The following is a 26,884-nucleotide window of genomic DNA, read 5'->3' as shown; positions in this document are numbered from 1 at the left end:
AAGTGGAATAGGAATGGCCCACCTGAAGTGTCTAAATGGAACAAGGGCCACTTTAGGTGCTCAAGTGAAAGAAGTGGACGACCATAGGTGTTTGTCGATGGGTTCGGCCTAAGTTAAATAATGAACGATTGATTTTTGAAACTTGTGATCTTAAATGCACATGTGGCTTGAGCTTCGATCAAAACGTCAAATTAAAAATGGAACAAGAAACATGTACTTCAAATAATGACAGCCGGCACATTCATATACCTAATAAGCAAATTTAGACACCAGGGTCCAGGAAGCACATGAATACAAAAGAAGACTCCTTAATTTACAGCACCAATTGTCTTTCATTACACCACTCTGGCACAAATCTCATCCCAAGTCATTCAAATTTCAGACTTCCTTGCAGTGACTTACACATGCAATAACCTCAATTTACATCAGAGAAAGCACAGAGATGTTTTTTACCAACAATGAAATTTGCACGACAAATGTGAGTTTTCTTTATGAATATTACTTCGGCTGCCTGTAACAGTTGTAGGCGTAGGCAACTGATACGACAGCACCAATAACAGCAAGAACTGCATTATGTATCTTCACGCTTCCAGCTCTCGTACCATGTAGGCATTGAGCACACCTTGCGCTAGCGAGCCTTTTTTCCACTATTACTTCGAGAAATTTGTCTACTGAAGCTCTTCTTTTCAGATGTGAACTCTGTGTTCTGTTGGTGGAGATTGAAATTATCTGCATTGACTGGTAGTTGAGTGTTCTGACAGCATGAGATAATTCCATTTACCCAGCAACAGCCAGTACCCTCTTATTGGGATCCACATGTGCTAGTACCGACATCATTTCAGCTTTTGGTGCCTCCTGCCATATCTGTTTCACCATTAACGCTGAGCCTATGTTCTTGGGATGCTTTCTGTTCGTCTTCAGATCCCATCTGGCCCCTGAAACAAGATTTTAGTATTCTAGATTAACAAAAAGATAAATTTTACACCGATGCATGCAAAAGCGCCTTCTGCATTGATGCAGACCGCGTAGCCTAACAAATGAATCTTGAAAAGCCAATTTTCACCTCTAGAAAATTAAATTGTATCTACAGAACACTTCCTAATTAGTACTACTTTACATCACATTAATGAGTACATTTGAATCAACATTATTGTGTTCTTAAACCCTCAGAACTTTATGAAGCACCGAGTTTCCATTGAGCACAAGTAGAAAAAGACCAGTAGCTCTTCATGCACAAGCAGAGCTTAGCACATGACTGCTTAATAGTAGCAAAATCATATAGGTTATCTAATTCTCATCTCCTTTTAATTGGTTTTCTAACTCTCCTCTTCTCCATTTCCTCATTTAGGGTGCATAGCAAGGTGATTTTAGATTTACAACTGGCCATTTGCTCGTCCGGTACTGGATTGATTTTTCTAGAATAAGTCTTCACATAGAATTCTTTAGTGAGTAGAAGATGAACAAATTTGGTAGGATCCTATGTAATATGAGTCATGCAGCATATAGCATGTCGGCACGACACTCCAATTATTTGCCATTCTCTGCATTGATATGACACTTTCTTCAAATCCACCACATAATTTTTCAAGAATTGCACTTCAAACAAGTATTCATTAGTCCTGAAACAAATCAACTTTCTTCCCTCCTGATTTTGAGTAACTCTTTCTCTCTTTTGGTGGAATCAGAGTGTCCAAAGCAAAAGCTTTTTCATATCTTTGTTGAAATCTAGTCATAGTTTTTCTTCTAAACCATTCCAATAAAGTTAGAACTGGTTTCTCTCTAACTTTTACCACAAAAGCACTGAAAGACTCAGTCATGTTATTTGTAGCATCATCACTTTTTACATGTTCGTCAAATTTATGCCTTGCCCAACTCCAAAGTGATTCTTTGCGGTCATACAACAACCAGTTATAAGCAGGTTAGCTTATTTCTTTCATCTCTTTCAGAATTTGCCGAAAGTTATGCTCATTCTAAGCCTTAGTTCCTGGCCAAAAGAGTTAATCTTAGTTCTGGACCACGATGCTTAACATTAAAGTCGTTATAAAAGTGTGGCACAAAACCTTCGGTTGGCCACTGGAAAAACCTTTTTCAAATAAAAAGGGAAACTTAACTTCCTTGACATATTCACCTAAGCATAAAATAAAGACGATTATAGTCTAAGATAGGATAAAATGGAGAAAAGAATTGAGACAATGGCGGAGGGAATTTACAAGGGCACCCAACCCAAAGTGGATAATTCAAGTGGTGCTGCTGTTTTTTTTTGATAAGACAGGTTAATTTTATTGAAAAATGTACCAAGAAGGTACATAAAGTACAAGCTAAGAAATCTGGGATAGCTGTTACAATCAACTCAGCATATCCAAAATCTCCAGATACTGAAATAAGTTTCTTACTAAGTTTCTTACTATACTTTCCTTACACCCAAAGATGTAAATTTGGGCAGACATCTATTCTTCACAACAGAAATATGAGAACTTTTGCCTTCAAAGCATCTTCTATTCCTTTCCAACCAAATGGTCCACATAATGCAAACGGGGATCATTTTCCAGAGTTTCTTCTTTCTTTTGCCCACTTTCTGACTTTGGCAGCTTTCTAATAGATCTCTTATACTATAAGGCATAACCCATTGCACTCCACATATGTTTAATTAGAGACCCCAAATTCGTCCAGCTGGTCTCCACTGGAGTCCGAGCAACTTAGGTCTCCAGCATGGATTGTTCTTTTGTCAGAAACAGCCCTTTCGATCGTTCTATTAGCTGATTGCTTGTTCTTGCTGCTGGTTTTAGTTCTATCATTTTTTTCAACAGTTCGTTGCAATATCCGGACTGGTATCCCACCCAAGTCAAAGTCTTCCTTCAAAGATCTAGTTAGGAACCTCAGATCTGTATCTGAGAGCTTGGTTTTTCCGCTCATAAATGCAATAAAAGTTGGAGGTCTAGCTTTCACCTGAGTGAAATACTTGATCTTCGGTTGAGCTGCCTGGTCTTTCCAAGAATGTCTGCTCATGACCTTGAGTAGCCAACGGTTAAGACGAGCTGTTGACAATCTCAAACACCACTTTTCATATGTTTCGACGACCTGATTCATGACAGCTATCTGACTCTTTCCTTCTAGAGCTGAAACAAATACAACAGGTATCCCTGTGACCTGGGGAATAACTGTCTGAATTTCTTGAGGCACAGCTTCAATTACGCTCTTGTAATATTTGGAATTTTCTTTCCCTCTTAGAAGATCCATCTTATTTACAATCACAACCAGACCACGTCCTTCCTCTACCGCTCGCCTTGCTATAACTACTTCAACATGCTTCATGCTTCGCCTATCTTTTGCAATCTCTTCTGCATCGAGGACCAAAACAATTACATGTGCTCTCATAAGGTGTTTCCTTGATTGCATAATACTTAAAGACGCAGGTCCCTTCTCTTGCTGTTTTGTCCTCTCCAACCACCCTGCTGTGTCAACCAAATAAACAGTTCTTCCTTCGTACTCAAATTCAGCGCGGATGGAATCTCTAGTCAAACCAGCCTCAGGGCCAACCAAAACACGATCTTCTTGCAAGATTGTGTTCAACAAGGTTGACTTTCCAACATTGGGCCGCCCAACAATTGCCAACTGCAATGGCAATTTACACTCCATATCCTCAGAGGAGTCATTCTCATCATTCTCCTGGATCTCATCATCACATAAGTTGTTTTGGAGCACATATTCTTCAAGTAATGGTCTAAGAGTTTCATGAAGTTCAGCCATACCGAATCCAGTCTCAGCAGATAAAGCAATGGGATCGCCAAATCCTAAATTATAAGCCTCACCAGCAGCAGCTGCAAGAGTACCATCACAGTCATCGAGCGATTCAGCTTTATTCATCACCACAATAGTCTTCATTCCCGGTGCATTCTTCCTCAACCATTTTCCAACATCCAAATCCATAGGCTGCACTCCATCTCTAGACACAACACAAAAGGATAGTTAACTATTATGTTCAGTGAAAATTTAGTAATACAGTATGCAGAGTATAAGAGTTTCATAAGCTAGCAGTTTTGAGGCATGTGATTATGTGATAAGGACCCGTTTGGCCATAAAAAAATTATTCACTTTTTTCCGTAATTTTTCACTTTATTTGAAAATCAGTGTTTGGCCATGAAAATTCCAAATTCTACTTGAAGTTGCATTTCAAATTTGGAAAACAGCTTATAACCAGTTTTCCAACTCACTTTTCACTTATGAAGTTGTATTTAAATACATTCAAACATGAACTTTATTCCAAATATTCTTTGCAGAAAGTATAACCAAACACAACTCTATCTTCAACTCCAACTCCATAAATTCCAAATAAAGTGAAAAAATTTGGAATCTATGGCCAAACACCTACTTACATCTTTTTCTCCTATGCTTCCAAAATTTTATCTTTTTTTTCTTCTTTATACGGAATTAATCAGAAAAAAGAGCCCACAATTGACTATCTGATAATCAACTGAGAATATATTGAAGAAACCATAATTTTGTATTTTCATATACCTTGCATCAACCAACAAGAGTGCAAATTGAGTTTTTGACAGCACATTTCCCGTCATTTCCGCAGTTCTACTAAGAACAGAACCCGAAGAAGCTTCTGCTTCTATACCAGCAGAATCCAATACCTTAAACCTCAAATTTCCCAATTTAGCAACACCTTCTCGTATATCTCGAGTAACATGATCAGTAGGAGTGTTGTATACAAGTGCCTCCCTCCTTCGTATCAAACGATTAAACAATGCTGATTTCCCTACGTTAGGTCGTCCCATTATTAGAACCGTTGGGAGCTTGTTAATATGAATATTTGTAAAATCAACCATCTCTCCATTGCCTCTAACACTATTGGTAGCAGCATTAACTTTATCTAACAGTTCATCTGATCTCTCTTGACCTAACAAAGTGCTCGGATTATCTAACTGTTCATCTGGCCTGTCTCCATTGCAATGTTTATCACTATTAGTAGTAGCAGCATTAACATTATTTATCAGTTCATTTGGCTTCTCTTGACCTAACAAAGTGCAATATTTGGCAACGTTTTGAACGAATGAAGGATATGAGAGAGACACACATTGGCCATGTTTTGATCCAATATTTGTAGAATTACTTGATGAAAATCCAAAGAGAGTTCTACTGAAGCTTTTGTGGAATTGTGAAGTGATTTGGTTCGGTAAAGTAGTTACTCTGGAGAGGATACCGAAGCTATAGTGGATTTTCGGCTTGAAATTTCTTAGTAACATATTATCAAACAGTTCGTGTGCACTCTCTTGACCTAATAAAGTGCAGAATTTAGCGTTATTTTTCTGAAAAAGGGAAGGATTTGGTAGAGACACGCATTGGACATGTTTTGATCCATTTTTTGTAGAATTACTTGATGGCAATCCAATTATCTTATTGCAGCTTGAAGGAGAACTGGACAGAGTTGTGTGGCAGCATCTTTTGTGGAATTGTGAAGTGATTTGGTCAGGTAAAGTAGTTGCTCTGGAGAAGCTATAGTGGCTTTTCAGCTTGAAATTTCTTAGCAGCATATTATCAAACAGTTGATATGCACTCTCTTGACCTAAAAAAGTAGAGTTTGAATTAAAACACGATAGAGTTCTGTGGAAGCGTTTGTGGCTGAAGAAAGTTTGCTCCGAATTTCTTAGTAATATGATTGGTGCATATTTCTTCAAAATCAATCTCTTTAGATGAATATATAAACAGGACCACCAACCAGAGAGTGTTGCAACAATGGTGGTTTAAAGGTGGCGGAAGATGGAGACGTCAATCTGTTTCTGACCTAGCTACTATATATTACTAATTGAGAAAATGATCGAAATAGTCTTTAATTATGGACTTCAGTTTCATTTGGGCGTCCCTAGTGTATAAATTATGATGAGAGTACTTTTAATTATATTTTAAGAAAAGACCAATTTAATCCTAAATCATTACTTGTTATACATATAAAGATAATTATAGTACTCTCTCCGTCTCAATTTAGTGTCTTACTTTCTTTTTTTAGTTTGTCCTGAAAAAAAGTGTCTATTTCTATATTTAGTAAGTTTTTTAAATCCAAAATTGTACGAGGCAAGTTTAAGACCACAAAATTTAAATGAGTACACACATCTTTAATTTTCTAAACTCCATATCCAATCAAACTAAGATTTCATTTGTTTGCACTTAAGGGCCTGTTTGGAAAGCCACCCAGATAATTGGAATTGGGTGTAATAGAGTGTAATTACACAAGCTTGGCTTTGTTTGACCCATTGGTAATTACGCTTAGGTGGGAATTGGGTGTAATTGAGATGGTGTAATTACACTCTCCAATTCTCAAGGGAGGGCTGAGAATTGAGTGTAATTACACCCTGTAATTACAGGGTTATTTTTTAGCCTATTTCTTTTTAATTTTATTTTAATTTCTTTTCTTTTTTAATTTATTTTTTATTTCTATTATTTAATTTCTTTTCTTTTCTAATTTATTTTTTATTTCTATTATTTAATTTCTTTTTTATTTTTACTTTTTAATTATTTGTATTTTTAAAATATATTTTCTTTTTATAGAATTTATATTTCATTTCCTTTCTTCTCATTCCCAACCTTTACTTTGTACTTCCACGTAATTAGTCATATTTTTTTTAGTTTTTATTTTATTCATTAACCGTGTTAATATTCTAATTTTTTAAACTACATCTCTTAATATTAGAAAAAATGAGTCATTAATAAATTTGGCATATAATAAGTGTCTTTATTAAAGTAGAATTTAGTTCTGAATGAGGTTATATTAGACTTATATTTTCCCTTTCTTTTGAATTAAAGGAGTATTTACTTATGTTACATTGAAACTTACTTATGTAATGTTGCAATTTGACTTAAAAGTATTATGTTAAAAAAAATTCTTTTGGATTTTGAATTTAGGTTATATTTTTAATTTTAACAATATTTGCATTAGTACTATTGGTTTTTTATTTTCACATTGTATGTTGTTTATTTTTCACTTACAGCTAATAGAATTATTGTCAAACATTTGAATAGTGTTATGACATTATATTTATAAATATTCTTTTTTTGTCAAACATCCAATCCCATGATGTTCTCACAAAAAAAGGTATGCTTTTAAGTTTTATAATCAATTAAAATTAAAATATTATTAATTTTAAAATTATATATCAATTATTTTTTACAATATTAGTTACAAATATATGATTATTAATTAACATATTTTCAAGAAACAATGTATTATTAAATAACTAATTTAATATCATATAAAGGCACATATTTTTTAAATATTAATTTTAAATTTTATTTTTAAATTAAATTAACTGTGTAATTATACTTGTGCAACCAAACAGCACACTTGTAATTACACTGTAATTACATTATAACAAACAAACAGGTCGTACTAATTACAATACTGTGTAATTACTAGGCTGTGTAATTACTAGGGTAGTAATTACACCAATTCTAATTACCAGGTGGCTTTCCAAACAGGCTCTAAATGGAGGTAATCTGAATGGTTCAGACCTTAGACCATTAAGTGCATTTATTTATATTAAGATCTGACACTTATTGGATCTGAATGAATAGGTCTTAATCATTAAGATCTTGAACAAAGTCTTAATATCATTAAGAAATATTTTTATATGAATAATTTTTACTATCACTTCGTCCAAAACCACCAACTCCACACCCACCCCACCCACCTCACCGCGCACCCTCACCTTCACCACCACTAACCATCTCTGTCATAACAACTACCACCACCACCACTGTCAACCACCATCACCACCCCCCTTAAACCCCCACCTCTCCGTTACCCACCCCAGCCTACCACTACCACTTACCACCCCTGATATCACAACTACCATCCCCACTGCCATCGCCACCACCCCACCCTTCAACCCACCTCTTCACCCCACCACCAACTCTCCATCCCACCACCCCACCCTTCCACCCACCTCTTCACCCCACCACCAACTCTCCATCCCACCACCCCACCCCATCCCACCACAACCCCCACCCCCACTCCACCACCACCACCACCATTGTCAACCACCATCACCACTATCAACTAGCATCACCACCCCTTTTAAACCCCTACCTCTCCACTACCCACCCCAGCCTACAACCACCACTAATCACCCCTGCCATCACAACCACCACCACTCCTACCCCTCTACCCACCTCTCAACCCCACCACCTACTCTCCATCCCACCACAACCCACCACCACCACTAACCATCTCTGTCATCGCAACCACCACCATTGTCAACCACTATCACCACCAAACTTTAAACCCCCACCTCTCCACCACCCTCCCCAGCCTACCACCCACCTCTCCACCCCACCACCTAATCTGCATCCCACCACCCCATCCCACCCCCCTCCTCCCCCGCCCCCCTCACCATTATCCCACACCAGCCCTCCGCCACCTAGTACCACTAAATAAATATTATTTTCTAATATTTAGTTACTTTTTTATTTGAATTGTATACTTATTATGTTTAAATAAATACACTATGCACATTCTTAATCATTCGGTGTTTAGGTCTAAAGATAACATCTTAATCATTCAGATTCAGACGTCTTAATCTTAATGGAGACAAATGAAGCCTAAAACACTTAAATAGGGACGGAAGGAGTACTACTTTTTATCGTTAAAATAAACAAGACTTTCGATATATGCACTGCATCTTAACTATCAAATTACAAAGGTGTTTTATATCGTGCAATCTAATTTCAGAATCGACATTAAAAGTATTAACTTTGGAAAAAGTAGTGAAAAAATGACTTTGAAGAAAATTACAATTTTATATTGAATATATACAGTGGAGTATTAAAGGAAGCTGAGAACGTCTTCAATTGAACTAAATACGTTGTGTATGGAGGAAGATGTTGATGACCTCCATCTACTTTAACGACAGAAGTAACTATTGTCTTTACTAATAGTGAATAGGTTAAAACACCTAAACGATCACAATTTTGTGAGTTCTATACCTTAACTATCCAATATTTCACGCCCCCTTATTGAGTTGGCTACCTATTTGAAATTACTCGACAATAGTCGTGTGAGGCTTAAACCTTCTCCCAATCCCCCCCACCCCCAACCCAATAATAAAATTGGGCGCACTTGATGTTTATTAGGGCTAATTAAGCTGACTATTTTTAATTTTTTTTCCTATTTCTCTTATATAACAACAACATAATCTCACAAGTGGAGTCTGAAGATAGTAGAATATACACAGATATTTTCTTTTAAATCTTTGTCATCTTTCGCTTTCGTCTTCTTCATTTCTTATATTTTCCCCCACTTTCCTTTTTATCATTTCTCCATCAAAACCTTCTTAACAATGAAGGTGAATGAATGCTCTCTAAGTCACAAAAACGAAACCCATAAGAGGAACATGAATAGATTTTCACAAAAGTCTGAAACTCACGTAGTCCGATCTTCAAGAAATCGTCTTTGAAAATGTTTTGACAAGCCAATTCAAATCAGTTGTAAACAAATTCACATTTCAATTTTAGACTCATAATTTAGTTTCCTGCAGATTTAGACAACTCCCATTTCTCAAGCAAAAAATTCAAATTCTGATAGACCCGAAAATGGTGGCTTGACTCTTCATCCACCCAAAACTCTCCAATATGTAGCTAAAATTTCAGATATAAGCTCAACAATAACTCTTAAACAATATTTATATTTCGTATCCAACATCCACACCTCAAATAGGAACTACCTAGATCAAATCGATGCTTCAAAATTACAACAATGAAGTCGTTATCCCCCTTAAATTTTAATCAATCAGTTAATCTAGTTTCTGATTATGTGGAAATAAAAAGCCACATGGAGTAGGACATTTTTAGTTAAAATGGAGCATGCATCGGACACAACCAACGAGGTGTGTCTTAATATACAAGGCGCGGTAGTTTAGATATGTAACGGGAACATTGGATAATTGAGGTATGAACGTGAAAGTGTGATAGTTTTAAATATATTTTAACCTACTCAAATATGTAATGGGAACACTGGATAATTGAGGTGTGAAACTCGCGAAAGTGTGATAGTTTAGTTATATATCTATTCATTGTTTTTTATATGACTTAATAACAAATTGGTCAAGTTTTATCATACAGTAAATACCTTTTTATCATGTTTATATATTAAGAATCAAATGGAACCAAAATTCATACATTAAAGACCATTTTGATCATTAACAATTTAACACCATTATACATTTGGATGAATTAAATTTCTACGAGAACACCAAGTGTCTTCAGAAATTTCTAAAGTTGAATTTTGAGTTTTTTTAGTTAAGTTCTTTTCTTTTTAAGAGATGGAATGGAATAAACCGATTGAAGCGAAATGATTATACATTTTATATCCCATAATAAGTTCCATTCTTCTACTCTTTTCCGGAAGTCTATGATTTTCCTGGTTTATTAATTAACCAAATCTATCTATAGCCTATAACTTATAAGAGTCAAGTAGCATTATTATAAACATGAAACCCCCCTTGATCCCCAATATTGTTGCAACACTCTTCACTCTCCTAATAGTTAAAATCACTATTAGGAGCACTTGTCGCACTACTCAAACATAAATACGAGTTAAAATCACTCTCCAATAATCCATTTGACGCAATTCAATCCATCTGTTGGTTCCTAACCTCGCTGACAATCCACCTTCATGCATCAACTCCATCACCTTCTTTTACTATGCAGATGACCCTCCACCATTTTGGTCAAACAGACACAGAATTAACCCTTCACAAATACTCCCTCCATTCATTTTTACTATAGTTGTCTATTTTTTACTTGTCCAGTTTAAAAAATCAAGACATAATTTTACCATTTGTTCATATTTTACCCTTATTATTAATTATTGTATTGGAAACTTCAAGGAATTGTTAGTGATTGCACAACTTTTAAAGTGTGTTTGATTGATTTCAATACTTAATAACAATTAGGGTGATATAGTAAAATTATAATTCTATTTATGACTTCTATGTGTCAAGTCAATACAATACAAGTAAAAATTTACGGATGGAGTATTTATGCTTTTTCTCTACTCTTCAATGAACGAGCTCACTAACTCCAAAACAGAGTCAATATTGATAGAATGCCAGTGAATCATTTTTAGTTGATGACACATATGAGAAAATTCTGGCTCCCAAAAAAATAGTGTGGGAATTACAGAGCTGGATTATATGAAAGGCCCAAAAAAGAAAAGAAAAAAGTGACCAACTCATTTCATTGTTCTGCACATACTAAATCTTTTCTTCTATTTTCCCCTCCTTCTGGTTGGGATAATGGCATAATTCTTTAACTTCTAAAACAACCTTAAAATATTGGACAAAGTGGATAAAAATTTGGCGATGATCTATCGAAGATTCAATGGTATCAGCATTATTCATCTCAAATTAGCGTCTTTAATTTGGAGAATGCCTAAATCATACAAGGAGGCAACAACCAACATCAAGCACAAGACACTTAACCTCGTAGCCATGTAGTTAAGCACTCCCCGTTTCAATTTGTTTGTCTTACTTTCTTTTTTAGGCTATTTCAAAATAAATATCTCTTTCCTAATTTGGCAGTCTTTAATTTAACATCTCACGTGATATGTTTAATTAAAAGGCATTATACATATTTTTTGTTTAAGAGCACAAGATTCAAAAGTCTGCTTTACTTTCTTAAATTTCGTGTCCAATCAAACTAAGACAAACAAATTAAAACGGAAGGAGTACTGAAGTGTTGCAACTGAAGCTCATTACACAATTCTACAAGATCGAAGTAAGCCCTTGGATTTATTGTAGGTCCAAATTCCACACTACAACATTTAGGTAAAAGGATATATATAATCACACCAAAAAGTATCACCCGTCTTATTGTTACATCCGTTACCATATAGAAGCTGCATCAACCGTAATTGTAGAAGATTAAAACTGAAGTGCTGCAGAAGATTAAAAACTCAAGAGCAACATTAATCATACAAAAAATAAGTAATTTGCGGAAGTTGAAAGTTGCAATTCACACGAAGGTTTTAGTCTCCACTAGTTGTTAGAAAAGGCTAAAACCTCCGCGAATTGCAACTTTCAACCTCGCAAATTACCTATTTTTCTGTAGTGATTCGAATCAATTAAGAGTACCCATTTTACCTGAATAGGCGTAAAAGTAGACAAAACAAAAGTAGTAAGAGAATGTACTGTACCCCAAAGATACATATGGTATCCACAAACATAACATCTGACAGAAAAGAAGCCACCATACTTTGGCTTCCAATTACTGGGTAATACATCCCATAAACACTCTCTATATTGATCAGAATCCTTAAGCTGTTTCTTGTTTTTTTAGAACTTAATTCATACACGAATACCAACTTATTCAGACACACCTCAAGTTTTGGACTTTCTCTGTATAGCCAACCCTTTAATTCTCTCAAGCTTTTCGATATAACGAAGCTTTGTTCATTACCTAAATCAACATCCAAAGTCGTTAACGAACCATTCAAGTAATGAACAGAGTTGTTGAACATATGTTCGCAGTGTTTATCATTTGACTCTGATAAACGTGTAGAGAGTTTACTGAGTTCGTCTATAACTGTGTGAAGGGAAAAAAACATAATTTGAGATGCGTTGACTTTGTATATTGATGGTTTGTTTCTGTAAAGAGGAGATAAGGATTTGAAACATGTAGATGGATACCGAGTCATTGAGCAGATGGATTTGATTGCCATGGCTGGATTCTTGGCTGGTGACTTCAAATCAAAGTTTCTCTTCATTATGGTGAAAACCATGATTATGGTTCCGATTATGAGAGTGAAAATGATGATTAAACTGATGATGAATTTTAACTTCTTTCTTGGTCGAGATGTTTGATCCTGCTTCACTAGGAGGCTATCTTTAACAGAAGAATTTGATATAGTACTACTGGCTGAGTCAATCTCCATAGTTGATTTGAATATTTTGTTGGATTTTTTTTTTTTTTTTTTGAGGCTAAATATGTTTACAAGAAAATGGAAAATGGATAGTTGTGAGGGGAGATGCTGGAGGAAGAGTTTTATCTCTTTAATGGAAACTGTGGAAGTCTCTTTAGTCAAGCTTGGAGAAAGAGTCAAGAAAGAACAGTTTGCCCCACATTGACTTCTACGTTCTTGATGCACCTCAAAATTGTACTCCCTCACTTTATACGTTTGATTGAGCACGAATTCAAAAAAAAAAAAAAAAGACTTTTTGAATTTATGATTTAAAACAATATATGTCTATATCTTAATCCATACGCAGCTCTCTAAACTTGTCATTTTTTTTCATTTTGACACCCCAACTAATTATTGTTTCTATTGAACCCTTGAACTCATTCTTAAGTGTGTCTATCAAACCCTCTAAATCTGATTTTTATTAAAAGCAAAAATAAAATTGTTATAATGAAGGTGAAGTAATATTTTAGACGTGGGGTAAGCTATTTTTTAGGTCATGGATGTGTCGGTTTTTGCTGTTCCACTGCTAGCTTAATTAAGAGTTCACTCTTTTTTCTCTCTCAATTGCTGCTAATCTTAGCTAAAAGATGGCATAATTAAATTAAAATGTATATTAGCATATTGCGACAATAAAAATAGAATACTATGTAAGTCAGATTGTGTCTGATGTAACACACTTGAGGACGAGTTCAGGAGTTCAATAAAAACACGAGTGTAGTATGTTAGCAGTATATCTATTTTCTCTTTACCCAAAATACCCTTACATTTATTTGTCTTTTCCACAAAAGCCCCCAGTCCCCTAATCCCCTGTCTCGATGATTTTCTCTTGCTTTTCCGTCCTCTTCTTCAATGAAGAAGGTTCTACTGTTTCTCTATCTTGACATAAACTAGTGTAGTTCATATCTCAAGCATTGCCAATATGCTAACTTTATCTTACATCTTTCCAAAGAAACTCATTATACTAATAATACTTTCTTCCAGTTTTAAATAACAAATAAGAGAATTACTACCCCAAAACTCAAAAGAGTTCTTGGTGCATTTGTTTGAAAGCAAACAATGACCGAGAAAAGGAAGAGCCGCAAGACTCAGATGAGATGTTGTAGCAAAAAGCTTGATTACTCAGCCCAATCAAAGCAACCAATTTTTTTTTTTTCGGTGTGTGTTTGTTTGTTCATCTTGTTAGCAACATGAATAAAAAGGTATTTTGGATATTGGGTAATGAAAAATATATATATATATATATATATGTTATTAAACTTAGTCAGCCTGGCCATTTTGTTAATTACTCAAGAAAGAAAGTTCAAAACTTCAAAACATAAAACAAAAGGTTTGAAAATAAAGCAAAAATAGAGAAAGCATAAAAGTAAAATTGTGTCGAGTCTTCTCATTTGCACTTACCTTTTCTAGAGACCTCCGTAACCTCACCCTCCTCTTCAACATCGACGATCGACGAAGAACAGGTGGGTTTCTTCTCCTTTCTTGTCTGGTCTGGTAATGAAATCTTCGTTTCTCATCTTTCATAGCGTCACCAATGTTGTTGCTATTCATTTCAAATTAGGGATCGATAACATAATGCCAGATGTTCTGGTACATTAATATGTATGTCTTCTTTTCCTCTCACAGCTTTGTTGTAGTTGATGGTGTGTTGTGTCAAGATATGTTGTCGTGTGATATCACCTGTTCTAATTTTGATGTATTTTGTATGTTTGAGACTGCTCTTTTGCTTTCCCATCGTTAATTAGCTCTGCATGAACGTATAATGGAGATATGTTGTTCTAAACCTCAAAGTTGGGCATTTATTAGTTTCATTCCTTGAGTTGGGAGTTCTGAAAGGGATCTAAACATTGCCACTCCATCACCATCCAATGCCTGATTAGCCATGTAATCCGCAATGGCATTACCTTCTCTGTATATATGCATGATTTTCACTTTACAATATAGCATTAGCTTCCAGGTATCTTATACAATTGTGATGATTTGCCATGGTATATGCCATATCCTCTTTAAAATGTGCTTCATAACCAATGAGTCAGTTTCAACGATCAACCCATCTATGCCTATACAACGATCCGTTTGGTCATTTTATGCATTTTACTTTTTCTTCCCCAAATTATCCTTCCCGTAGTTTCATTCAGAGTTTATGATGTGCGGGGATGCGTGGCGCGGTTCCTGAGGCAACTGGGCGGGCTTTGATTTGCTTTTGATGATTTTAGAGAGTTCTAAGTTGAAGAAATGAAAAGAGTTAGACCAAAGTCAACATCGGGGGCTTTTTTTTTTTTTTTAATCATTTTTCAAAGTTTCGACAATTCCGTTAGATCCAGAATGTCCTTTATGACTTTGTCGAGTCGTTAGCTCGGGTCTCGAGGTGTTCATGATGTCTTTGGAGTGATTTTCTAGTATTAGCTTGTTCAAGCTTTGGGTAAACCATTTCTAACACAAAATTTCCAATTCAATCCGTGTTTTAGATGATTTGATTTAAAGTTTTTAACATATATTGAGATTAGAGTAATTAACGGGTACACTGGATAATTGAGGTATGAAACTCGCGGAAGTGTGATAGTTTAAATATGTTTTAACCTATTCAACTATGTAATGGGAACACTGGATAATTAAGGTATGAAATTCGCGAAAGTGTGATAGTTTAGATATGTTTTAACCTATTCATTATTTTTTATACGACTTAATATCAAATTGGTTAAGTTTTAGAATACAGTAAATTCCTTTTTATCATGTTTCTATATTAAGAATCAAATGGAACCAAAATTCATACATTAAAGACCATTTTGATCACTAACACCATTATACCTTTGAATTGATTAGATTACTACGAGAACACCAAGTGTCTTAAAAAATTCCTAAAGTTGAATTTTGAGTATTATTATTTAACTTTTTTTCCTTTTAAGAGGTGGAATAAATAAACCGATTGAAGCGTAATGATAATATATTCTATATCCCATAATAGGCTCCATTCTTCTACTCTTTTCCGAAAGTCGATGATTTTCTCTGGTTTATTAGTAACTAAAAAAATCTATCTATAGCCTATACGATTCAAGTAGCATTATTATAAACATGAAACCCCACTTGATCCCCAATATTTCATAAAATAATAATTTCTCACCCATTTTCTTCCCATAATAACATTAATCCCCCCAAAAAGTCTCAATCTATTCATCACTTTATCAATCACACTCTCTAACACAGTCACACTACTCAAATCTTCCACTTAATCCGATCTCTGTCCCCAAAAAATCCCACTTTTAATCCCTAATTTTCTCTTCAATCTTCATATTTACCCCTCAAAATTAACACTCAAAATAATTCTACTTTTCTTGCATTTTAATGGCTTCCACCGGAAATCCAAATCAACCCGGTGGAATACCTTTTGATATGCATAAATTCTTCAAACCCAATTCAACAAACCCTAATTCCCTTGACCCGATTTCCAACCCGATTAACCCGAATTTAATTTCTTCTTATCCACCGCCCGCCGCCGCCGCCGGTGGAATCTACTACCATATGCCACCTCAGCAATTCAATTACCATATGCCACATCAGCAATCCAATTTGCAAAACCCTAACCCTAATCCGGGTGTTCAGTTAATGGCTATGTTAAGTGGGCCACCTCAACAACCTACTATACAAATTCCACATTTACAGCCTACAAATTCGGGTTCCGAGCTTTCGGATTTTACCCCATCACCAAATGTGGCTATTATTGCAAATTCGGGTACTGCTAGCCCGATGATACGAATGTTGAGTAGTACTAAGGTGCCTAAAGGGAGACATTTGAATGGGAATCATGTTGTTTATGATATAGATGTTAGGTTGCCTGGTGAAGTTCAACCTCAGTTAGAGGTTACTCCGATAACGAAATATGGTTCGGATCCTGGCCTTGTTTTAGGAAGGCAAATCGCGGTTAATAAGAGTTACATATGTTATGGACTTAAGTTGGGAGCTATTCGTGTGCTTAATATTAACACCGCGTTGAGATCATTGCTTAAAGGTCTTGCACAGGTTGGCCTTTTTCGCACGCTTGCATTTTTCGTTATAATGGTTTTGTTAATGTATTAGATCCATTTCATTGATGTACCTAGCTATATTGTATGTGAATTTCATACTCTTTTGTTATGTGAACTGTTTGTGAACATTATAAGGGCTTGTGCTGGTTAATATGCATAAAATGCTAGTGTAACTAAATGTGGCTATCATTGCAAATTCCGGTACTGCTAGTCCGATGAAGCGAATGGCTAGCAGTACTAAGTTACCTAAAGGGAGGCATTTAAATGGGGATCATGTTGTTTATGACATAGATGCTAGGTTGCCTGGTGAAGTGCAACCTCAACTTGAGGTTACTCCGATAACGAAATATGGTTCGGATCCTGGCCTTGTTTTAGGAAGGCAAATCGCGGTTAATAAGAGTTATATATGTTATGGACTTAAATTGGGAGCTATTCGTGTGCTTAATATTAACACCGCGTTGAGATCATTGCTTAAAGGTCTTGCACAGGTTGGCATAATGGTTCTGTTAATCTATTGGATTTATTTCATTGATGTACCTAGCTTTATTATATGTGAATTTCATACTCTTTTGTTATGTGAACTGTTTATGAACATTATAAATACTTGTGCTGGTTTATGATCAAATCTAGGATTTTTAGAACATGGGTTCTCCACTAAACAAAAGAATGAAAAAATGTGTTAAATGGGAATTGATCCCTAGTCCTCTAGGTAAATAACTCAACCTTCAACCAAGTGCACCGTTTGGCCTTCTTGCACCATTTGGCCTTCTTGTAGCATGGGTTCCAGCAGGTAATATTATACCAATTTTAGAAAATATATACATAAAATATCTAGTTTTACGGAGAGACCATAGGTTCACGTGTCCCAAATTTCCTACCTAAATTCGCCCCTGCGTAAAATGCTAGTTGTAGTAGGGAAATCACTTGCCATGAGCCAACCATGTTACCGTGGTTAAGCCATAAATTGATGTAAGAATATATATTAATTAACCTTTTTCTGTCAAGTCATATTAGTTATCCATTGTTAAGTGATAAACTTTATATAAAAGACACGTTTGATGCACTTGCCGCTTTAGTGCATACATCTGGTGCTAGTGGATAAGGGGTGGAGGGAAGAGGGTGGGGTGGGGGTGGGGGGGTGGTGAAAATTCATTAAGCTTTGTGTATTTTCTCAATATAGATTGGATTTTATGAAGAAGCTCTAATTTTTGGAGTACTGTTTAGTGAAGTCATGATATTCACTTTTTCGCTAATAGCCTAGCTGTGCGTGAGATTGACGTGCATGGTTGTTTCATGGGACATTGGAAAATATAGCTTATTTTTTATGTGTGGCATTTGATCTCAAACTTTGTCGTCATTCTCTGCTGTCACATATAATGCAGCAGTATGCACGTATGATTGGTGCTCTAGACATGGCTCTAAGATGAACTTCATTGCACTTTCAAGTAAAGACCATCATCCTCATGTCGTTGATTTAAGAAAAGGGACCATATCATAACGTTTGGAGCTGCTATTACTTGCTGGCTTTGGCTTCCCGGCATTAGCTTATTTTAGATTGCTGAACCGAGTACAATTTTTCTGATTGAATAATGTATAAATCCATTACATATTAGGTTTTATTCTGTAGAATAAAATTCAACAAAAGTTTTCTTGTTTGGTTTAGTAATGCAAAAAAATAACTGTATTTATAAGAACTAAAGTAATTGGAAGTTTATAAGATGCTTTAACCATTATTTTGGAGTACGGCATATTGTATTCATCTGAGTTACGAATTTTCTTTCAGAGGGTTACAGACATGGCTTTCTTTGCTGAGGATGTGCACCTTTTGGCTAGGTAGTGCTATTCTCTTCTATTCATAGCAGGTATTCTGTGAGTGCTCTATCTATCTAACTGTTCTGATGTTTCAGTGCAAGTGTTGATGGTCGTGTTTATATATGGAGAATTACCGAAGGACCAGATGAGGAAGATAAGCCCCAAATTACAGGGAGGATTGTCGCTGCTATTCAAATTGTTGGTGAAGGGGAATCTGTTCATCCTCGAGTTTGTTGGCACTCTCACAAACAAGTACCATAAATCCTTCTCTCCTTTTTCTTTTGTGGAACTCTTTTGTAGCGTAGTAATTCTACTAGATCTCTTCTTAACTATTATTATCCCCTCTTCAACAGGAAATTCTTGTGGTTGGGATCGGAAAACATGTTTTAAAAATTGATACGACAAAACTTGGAAAAGCTGAAGTTTTTTCAGCGGATGAACCTCTCAGGTGTCCTGTTGACAGGTTGGTTGATGGGGTACAACTTGTTGGTACTCATGATGGAGAAGTGACTGATTTGTCAATGTGCCAGTGGATGACCACTCGATTGGTATCTGCGTCAGTGGATGGCACGGTTCGTGAGAGTTTTGCTTATTGTCCATTAAAATGTTTGCATTTATATTTGCTGTCTTTGCTCTATATATCAGCCATACCATTCAAAAAAAATTCGTTGTAAAATGATGATTCAGCAACAAGTCCAACTCCAACCAAAACTTTTTATCCACTGATTTTTCATGCTACAAATCATTGCTTTTCATGAGATGGCACCACATACATTTTAAAACAATTAACTAACAATTGACACGGGAACATTTGGTAAGAATATCATGTAAAACATAGAGCTAGCAATGAACATGTTATTGTAAAAAAAAAAACAATAAGAATCAACAGCAACTGTGCAGTCCTTTGCTAGTTATGAGGAAGTGGGCAATGTCATACTGTAACCAATGGTTTCTTCTTTAATACTTGCACATTTTTACGTTTATGCATTCTTCACCCTTGAATTTTGTTAATGTGTAAAGTTCTGGAGAAAAACAAAACAAAAAGGGTAAAAGGATGTGGTTTGTATCCTGTGAAAGGGAAAAAGTGATCTGATGATGGAACTATAGATTTATCTTCTACTTTGATAACTAAAGTTGGTTGCTCATGACTAGTGCATGTGGTTTGTATCTTGTTTTACAGATAAAGATTTGGGAAGACCGGAAGCCACAACCAATTGCAATTCTCAGGCCTCATGATGGTAATCCTGTTAATTCAGTCACCTTCCTGGCTGCTCCAGACCGCCCAGACCACATCATACTCATCACTGGGGTATGTTCTAATATAGTTTGTAGCAAGCATCTTCTGATAGAATCAAATGTCTGCTTTGAGGAATTAGCTGTGTTTTACTAAAGGGATCATGCTTTAGGAGAATACGCATTTAGAAGTTGATCATGATTTTTTTTTTTTTCTATGAGTTTACATTTTGGTTGTTTCTAGCATTTAGTTCTTCACATGTAACCAGTCAAAGGTATACAGGGTTTACTTAATCGGGAAATGAAGATATGGGTATCAGCAAGTGAAGAGGGCTGGTTGCTTCCTAGTGATGCTGAATCATGGCACTGTACACAAACATTGGAGTTGAAGAGTTCTGCTGCAGCTCGTGCTGAAGAGGCATTTTTTAACCAAGCTGTAGCCTTGTCTCAAGCAGGTCTGCTCTTACTAGCGAATGCAAAAAAGAATGCCATATATGCTGTTCATCTAGAGTATGGCCTGAACCCAACGGCAACACAAATGGATTACATAGCTGAATTTACAGTTACAATGCCAATTTTGAGTTTCACTGGAACAAGTGATTTACTGCCTCATGGTGAACAGATTGTTCAGGTGTACTGTGTACAGACGCAGGCTATTCAGCAGTATGCTTTGGACTCATCCCAATGCTTGCCACCTCCCATGGAGAATGCCGTGGGCTTCGAAAGGACGGAATCTAGTGGTTCACGTGATGCTGCTAGTATTGAAGGATATGCTCCTGTTGATCCTCCTGGTAGTAAACAAATGGAGTTTCCTTTAACTAGTTCTGCACCCAAATCATTAGTGAATGAGAGTGTCGCAGAGATTGTAGCTACAGCTAGACCTCCTATTACTGATGCACGAACTGGGTTGGCCACCTCTGTGGAATTTGCTTCTTCCATACCGGAATCTAAATCAGCTAGTTTGCCCAGTATAACTACTGATACTGATGCTGCTCCCTTTGCACCACCACCTCCTTTGAGTCCTGAGTTGGCTAGAAAACTTTCTGGTTTCAGAAGCACTTCAAATAGCTCTGAGCTTGGTCCCTCTATCAATGACCGTTTTGGGGATCCTAAAGCCGTTGACTATTCAGGTGACAGGCAAATGGATGCCATTCATCCAAACTTGACTGGCATTGCTTCGTCGGATGGTGACCCAATGAATAATGAAGATGAAGTGTCACGTGATGATGGTTCTTCGGCTATTAGTAATCCAATTAAGTTCAAGCACCCTACTCATCTGGTGACTCCTTCAGAGATATTGATGGCTAACTCATCCTCTGAGGTAAACCATGTTAATGAGCAGAAAAGTGAGGGAGAATCGAGTATCCAGGAAGTTGTAATCAACAAGGAAGCCCGCAATGTGGAGGTGGAGGTTAAGGTTGTTGGTGAAACTAAATTCAGTCCAAAAACTGACATTGGCTCTCAAGAAGAACTACACACTTTTGTGTCAGAAAACAAGGAGAAACTCTTTTGCTCTCAGGCATCTGATCTTGGAATAGAAATGGCTCGAGAATGTCGTGCCTTATCGCCTGAAACCTATATTGTCGAGGAATCTAGGCAGTTTGCTGGGGCTTCTGGAACTGTGCAGCTGACCCATACGTCAACTGCCCCTGAAGAAGATTGTGACTCTGCAAAGGAGATCTCTGGAAATAATATAGACTCTAATGTGCAAGTTTCTGCTCATCAACCTCCAGCTCCTAGTGCCAAAGGGAAAAAGCAAAAGGGAAAGAACACTCAAGGATTTGGACCATCTTCACCCTCGCCTGGTGCTTTCAACTCATCTGAATCCAACGATGGTGGTGTCAGGTCAAGTAACGCTTCAGTGGATGCTGCATTCTCACAAATTTTGTCCATGCATGAGGCTCTAAATCAGGTGCCTGCTTTGACTCCAGGGACTCTGTGCATAAATATGTAAAACGTAAATGGTGTTAATATTCTTGTTATTTATTTTAATTTAAGTTGTTTGTAGTCATTCTACTTTGAAGTTTCACTACTACTTTTCTCATTACAAATGGTGATCTATTTTCCCTTGACATGCCACTTGCAGCTGCTTTTTCCTGCAGCCCATTGAGAATTTTTTGATCTGTTAATTGGTCCTTGTCCTGATCAATTTCCCTCCTGAAATTTGCCCCTAGGGCTTTTCATGTCACAATTTCAAACCCTGATATTTAAGTGGAGAAGGTGGGTGTGGGGGCGGGGGGGGGGGGGGGGGGGGTGTGCATTATTCACCGAGTTTCAACCTGTGCGCCATTGGCCCTTGGTAATTTGTCGGTTATCAAAAAAATCCCTCCTGAAATTTATTGCACTATTTTCAGTCAAATTCCGTCATCTCGGTCTCTTTCATGTCTAATCATTCATGAAACTACTTTCAGAGAATTCTCTGCTTGGAACATTCAAACTTCTTAAGTGATAGAATACATATATTTATTATATGGGAGGACTCTCTGTTTATTTTCCCAACCGTTTTTTGTCTTGTATTGATGAAACATTAAAGCATGCTGGAAATTTAGCGCTTCCTGTAGTTTTATCATCTTAGTTACATTATCTTTTCGTTTAGCTTATATGATATTCTGACTTGTTTCCATTTTTTTTTTCTCAATGCCGTGTCTTCTTAGGTTCTTAATATGCAAAAAGAAACGCAAAAGCAGATGAGTATGATGGTTGCTGTTCCAGTTACCAAAGAAGGAAGAAGACTTGAGGCTGCTTTGGGACGGAGCATGGAGAAGGCTGTCAAGGCCAATTCTGATGCTTTATTGGCTCGTTTCCAAGAAGAGAGTGCAAAACAAGAGAAATTACTTCGTGATCGTACTCAACAAATAACCAATTTGATATCTAACTGCTTTAACAAGGACATGCCAGGGCTAATTGAAAAGATAATGAAGAAAGAACTGGCAGCTGTTGGACAAGCTGTCACACGCAGTATTGCCCCTACCATTGAGAAATCTGTATCAACTGCTATTTCAGAAGCCTTCCAGGTTAATATAATGAAAATCTGGCCATTTTTTAAAAAACTTGAATTTGTTTTTCAGAGACGGAATGTGTATGGTGCAGAAAGGAGTTAGTGACAAGGCAGTGAACCAACTGGAGAAAACAGTTAGCTCCAGACTGGAAGCTTCCGTTGCTAGGCAAATCCAAGCGCAATTCCAAACCTCTGGCAAGCAAGCGCTTCAGGTGAGCATGAGCATACAATTCTTTATTTAGTAAATGCCACTCAATTTTCCCATCTCAAAAAAAAAAAAATGCCACTCAATTTGGGTACAAGATATTTTCTAGATGTCCTTTTCACAAGTATAGTATCTCTTAGAATTTACTTCCTGAACATCTCAACCTGCTCTTTTTCTTTCCCGCTGTCTGCATTGTGCTCCTTTTGCTGGATGCTTCGTTTTTGAAATTAATGTTGGATGCTCAATGACATTCTAACTGTCCTGCAGGAAACTTTGAAATCTACACTGGAAGTTTCGGTGATCCCTGCCTTTGAGATGTCATGCAAGGCAATGTTTGAGCAAGTAGATTTAACGTTTCAGAAAGGATTTGCTGAACACACTGCTTCTGCCCTACAGCAATTTGAATCCATGCATTCGCCATTAGTACATGCTTTAAGGGTATGTCTTATGAGCATTGGTTTTAATATGATTTCCCTTCTGTTTCTTGCTAATTTCGAGTTGGGCAGTTCCTTCCCTTTTTTCTTTCTACCCTTATTATCAATTATTTTGTTGTATTTTCAACCTACGGATTGTATTCCTTTCTATCAGATCGTCCTTTATACTCCCTATGTTCCATTTTGTTTGGCACTTTTTCCTTGATAGTATGTTCCAAAAAGAATGACATATTTCTATATTTCCTTAATGCGAAGCTTATATATCCAGTAGTTCTTGTATATGGGCACACTTTTGCCCCTTTCTTTAATGAAATTTATTACTTTATTTAAAAAAAAAAAAAAAAAAACTTTTATAGCCACACAAATGTCATGGCATGTTTGAGACCACAAAAGTCTTAAAGCTACACAAATGTTATGGCATGTTCAAGACCACAACTTTTAAAAGTCTTCCTTTCTTTGTTAAACTTCGTGCCGAATCAAACGACGTCAAACAAAGTGGAATAGAGGGAGTTACAGTTTTCTAATGAAAGAAGTCAAAAATGGAATCTGCCTGAAGCTTCAGGTTCTTCATGCTTTTTTGATTAAGTAGGTTGATATTCATGCTTCCACTTCACTATTTAAATAGATAGTGAACGTCAATGTATACTTTAGCCTTGTAATTAAATGTTTAATTGGAAAGCAGAGGTGAATATTTGTATTCTCTAATCTCTATATAAGGGGCTGTTTGCATATGCTCTATTGAATACCTGAACTTAGCACCACAATGAACATTCCCCACCGTCTCCTAGGGCATACTTGTGGGTGGCAATCAATTCACTATTTATTAGACGGACTTAGGCACGTGTTGGGTTGGAATTTGTGCTCTTGCTTTCAAGGTTACTCAGTTATTGAGTGATGCATGTTGATCTCATTTGTCAAGAGATTTAGTGGTGCAGCCACCAAGAATAGTGAGTGACAAACTCTTTTAGTAGACATGTCATGAGATTGTGTATGGGGTGTTGTTCTTTTGGTTGTTACTTCCAATTTTAGAAATAAAAGATGTAGTTACTCGGAAAAGAGATTTTACTTTTGTTGTTCGCTAATAGACAAGATTTAGAGATTTCACTTTTGTTATATGTTTATGGAGGTTTTACTGGGTGAATGATAACTCTTTAACATAGTGCTGGTGATATAACTAAATGGATAATTCGTTGTGTAGATGAAGAGTCGTTGCAACGAGTGTCAGAGGCTAAAATTTTCTTGGATATACTTGTTATCAGCAGTAATGGTTGGGTTTATACTCTCTTTGTAATTGCATATTCATACTTGAGTTAATTTTCAGGATGCCATTAATTCCGCATCATCGATGACTCAAACATTGAGTGGAGAGCTAGCTGATGGTCAAAAGAAGTTGCTTACTCTTGCAGTTTCTGGAGGAAATTCCAAGTCGTCGAATCCACTGGTTAGCCACATGAGTAACGGACCATTGCTGCATGAGAAGGTTCTTTCTATTCCCTTAAATCACTTTTTACTATATAGAATATTTATTAGCTACTCGTATTCTGCTTTCATTGTGTCCTTTCTTATCATTCTGATTCTAACTTTTACCTTCTATAATAGCTTGAGGCTCCTGTTGACCCAACCAAAGAGTTATCTCGATTGTTATCAGAGCGCAAGTACGAGGAGGCATTCACTGCAGCCTTGCAAAGAAGCGATGTATCTATTGTAACGTGGTTATGTTTGCAGGTATACTGTTTGCTCTCATCACTTGTTTATGGACGGGGTTAAAATATCGGGTACTTTAGGACTGCTGTATGGGATGCTATTCCTTGTACTGGGCAAATGTTTCACCTCTTATCCTTTAAGCTGGTAGAGTGACGGATTTTCAGATCATCCAAATGATAAAGTTGGAAAATGAAATTGACTCGTAACTAACCTTATTCAATTAAAAGGTTCTTATATCGAAATGGATCATTTCAAATTTTGGTGACAGTCTTGATTCCCTAGTTTATTGCATTTGACATCTTAGCTATACATACAAGTTGGTATCTGCTACCAAGCCATCCTTGAAGAAATCATCTAGTGTGTTTTGTCCTCTGTTGCTCGGACTCTCCAAAAGTGCTGCCGCACCTGTGTCAGATCCTACCAAAATGCACTACTTTTGGAGGATCCGACACGCTCAAGAGTTCGAGCAACATAACTTTTGTCACTACCAGGATTTAAACCCAAGTCTCCCAAGTCTTTTCCCGCTTCATTGGCCACTAAGCCACCACCTTTTTTGGGTGCATTTTTGAAGATATTTTTGTCGTCAATGCATCTTAATGGTTTCCCTGTGCCTTCTACCAGGTTGATCTACCGGGTATCTTATCAACGAGTCCTCTCCCGTTGAGTCAAGGAGTACTTCTTTCACTTCTTCAGCAGGTGGCCTGTGATGTTACCAAGGAGACAGCCCGAAAATTATCCTGGATGAGGGACGTGCTGTCGGCCATAAATCCAACTGACCCGATGATTGCGGTGCACGTGGGGCCTATCTTTGAGCAAGTATATCAGATACTAAACCATCATCGGAATCTTCCTACCACGACCCCTGCTGAACTTTCAAGCATTCGCCTGATTATGCATGTTATCAATTCCATGCTAATGACCTGTAAATGATTTTTCAAGAATAACAGGATTATACCTGGTGGAATACTGAAGTTTGTACAAATTATTCATGGATAGGCAAAAGGTACTATAGAGTTGAAGCCTTCACCATGCAAAAGGTGTTATAGAGCTGAAGCCTTCACCTGCCTTTTTATGCTGTTTTCTTCTCTTATTTGTTTCATTAAGGTAAAAATTGTAGTCTGGCCGGTTGGATTTTCAAGTTTGTTGAGTATTAGTCTTTTTTGGGGTGGAACTATTGTGTATACGAATTTTTGTCCTTTGTACATTGTTATTTTTGCTGCAATTTCAAGTGGGAGGTTAAAGGTTTCTCTCATGGCCTTGTCAGATTAACATCTTGGTTCAATTACAACTCCTGATGTCTCTGGTGTTCTTGTTTCTTTTATATATTTCATGCATAATTTTATGCCGCATTTTGTTGACCGTATTAATAGTATTTGAATTAAGTTATGCAGGGCTATATGTATTTATTATTTTATATATGGATATTATTGTATTAAAGAATATGCTATATTAGATATAAAATTATTTAAAGACAGCTACGTTTCATTGATCCAAGTGTTTTAAAAGGCAGTTATGGGACTGCCC

At 36.5% G+C, this 26,884-nt stretch overlaps 3 protein-coding genes across 4 annotated transcripts; 1 reads left to right on the top strand and 2 right to left on the bottom strand.

Moving 5' to 3' along the window:
- Window positions 1–1,390: 1,390 nt before the first annotated feature.
- LOC132054078 (uncharacterized) lies at window positions 1,391–8,044 on the bottom strand. The gene is made up of 4 exons (XM_059446147.1): window positions 7,912–8,044; window positions 5,381–5,569; window positions 4,516–5,281; window positions 1,391–3,943 (listed from the first exon to the last, which is right to left on the bottom strand). The coding sequence occupies exons 1-4, from the start codon at window positions 8,042–8,044 to the stop codon at window positions 2,644–2,646; spliced, it is 2,388 nt and encodes a 795-aa protein (XP_059302130.1). The 3' UTR covers window positions 1,391–2,643.
- A 4,011-nt stretch (window positions 8,045–12,055) lies between these two features.
- Window positions 12,056–13,125, bottom strand: LOC132054755 (putative pectinesterase/pectinesterase inhibitor 26). The gene has a single exon (XM_059446721.1). It carries the CDS (start codon window positions 12,926–12,928, stop codon window positions 12,134–12,136), a length of 795 nt encoding a protein of 264 aa, XP_059302704.1. The 5' UTR covers window positions 12,929–13,125; the 3' UTR covers window positions 12,056–12,133.
- A 2,954-nt stretch (window positions 13,126–16,079) lies between these two features.
- On the top strand, window positions 16,080–26,668 carry LOC132053149 (enhancer of mRNA-decapping protein 4-like). Of its 2 annotated transcripts, none has more exons than XM_059445030.1 (12): window positions 16,080–16,969; window positions 18,758–18,807; window positions 18,882–19,038; window positions 19,140–19,358; window positions 19,967–20,095; window positions 20,303–21,931; window positions 22,674–23,033; window positions 23,110–23,229; window positions 23,490–23,660; window positions 24,978–25,136; window positions 25,256–25,381; window positions 25,982–26,668. In XM_059445030.1, exons 1-12 carry the CDS (start codon window positions 16,295–16,297, stop codon window positions 26,288–26,290), a joined length of 4,104 nt encoding a protein of 1,367 aa, XP_059301013.1. In that variant the 5' UTR covers window positions 16,080–16,294; the 3' UTR covers window positions 26,291–26,668. The 2 variants fall into 2 exon arrangements, with proteins under 2 accessions (XP_059301013.1, XP_059301012.1); XM_059445029.1 differs by lacking the exon at window positions 16,080–16,969 and adding an exon at window positions 17,160–17,462.
- Window positions 26,669–26,884: the final 216 nt, after the last annotated feature.

This window comes from Lycium ferocissimum, chromosome 4, assembly GCF_029784015.1.
Source record: "Lycium ferocissimum isolate CSIRO_LF1 chromosome 4, AGI_CSIRO_Lferr_CH_V1, whole genome shotgun sequence".
Taxonomy (NCBI): Eukaryota; Viridiplantae; Streptophyta; class Magnoliopsida; order Solanales; family Solanaceae; genus Lycium; species Lycium ferocissimum.
This window is presented reverse-complemented; position numbering and strand designations above follow the sequence as displayed.

What these genes read in the sequence shown, in the direction of transcription:
- LOC132054078 (XM_059446147.1), bottom strand. Translation starts at nt 8,044, where the DNA reads ATGGTGGTTGACAATGGTGGTGGTGGTGGTGGAGTGGGGGTGGGGGTT. An exon ending in GATAATTGGATTGCCATCAA is followed by an intron (nt 5,282 to 5,380) that starts GTAATTCTACAA and finishes GCACTTTATTAG; the next exon opens with GTCAAGAGAGTGCACACGAA. An exon ending in CTCTTGTTGGTTGATGCAAG is followed by an intron (nt 3,944 to 4,515) that starts GTATATGAAAAT and finishes TGTTGTGTCTAG; the next exon opens with AGATGGAGTGCAGCCTATGG.
- LOC132054755 (XM_059446721.1), bottom strand. Translation starts at nt 12,928, where the DNA reads ATGGAGATTGACTCAGCCAGTAGTACTATATCAAATTCTTCTGTTAAA.
- LOC132053149 (XM_059445030.1), top strand. Translation starts at nt 16,295, where the DNA reads ATGGCTTCCACCGGAAATCCAAATCAACCCGGTGGAATACCTTTTGAT. An exon ending in TGCTTAAAGGTCTTGCACAG is followed by an intron (nt 16,970 to 18,757) that starts GTTGGCCTTTTT and finishes ATTTTCTTTCAG; the next exon opens with AGGGTTACAGACATGGCTTT. An exon ending in GATGTGCACCTTTTGGCTAG is followed by an intron (nt 18,808 to 18,881) that starts GTAGTGCTATTC and finishes CTGATGTTTCAG; the next exon opens with TGCAAGTGTTGATGGTCGTG.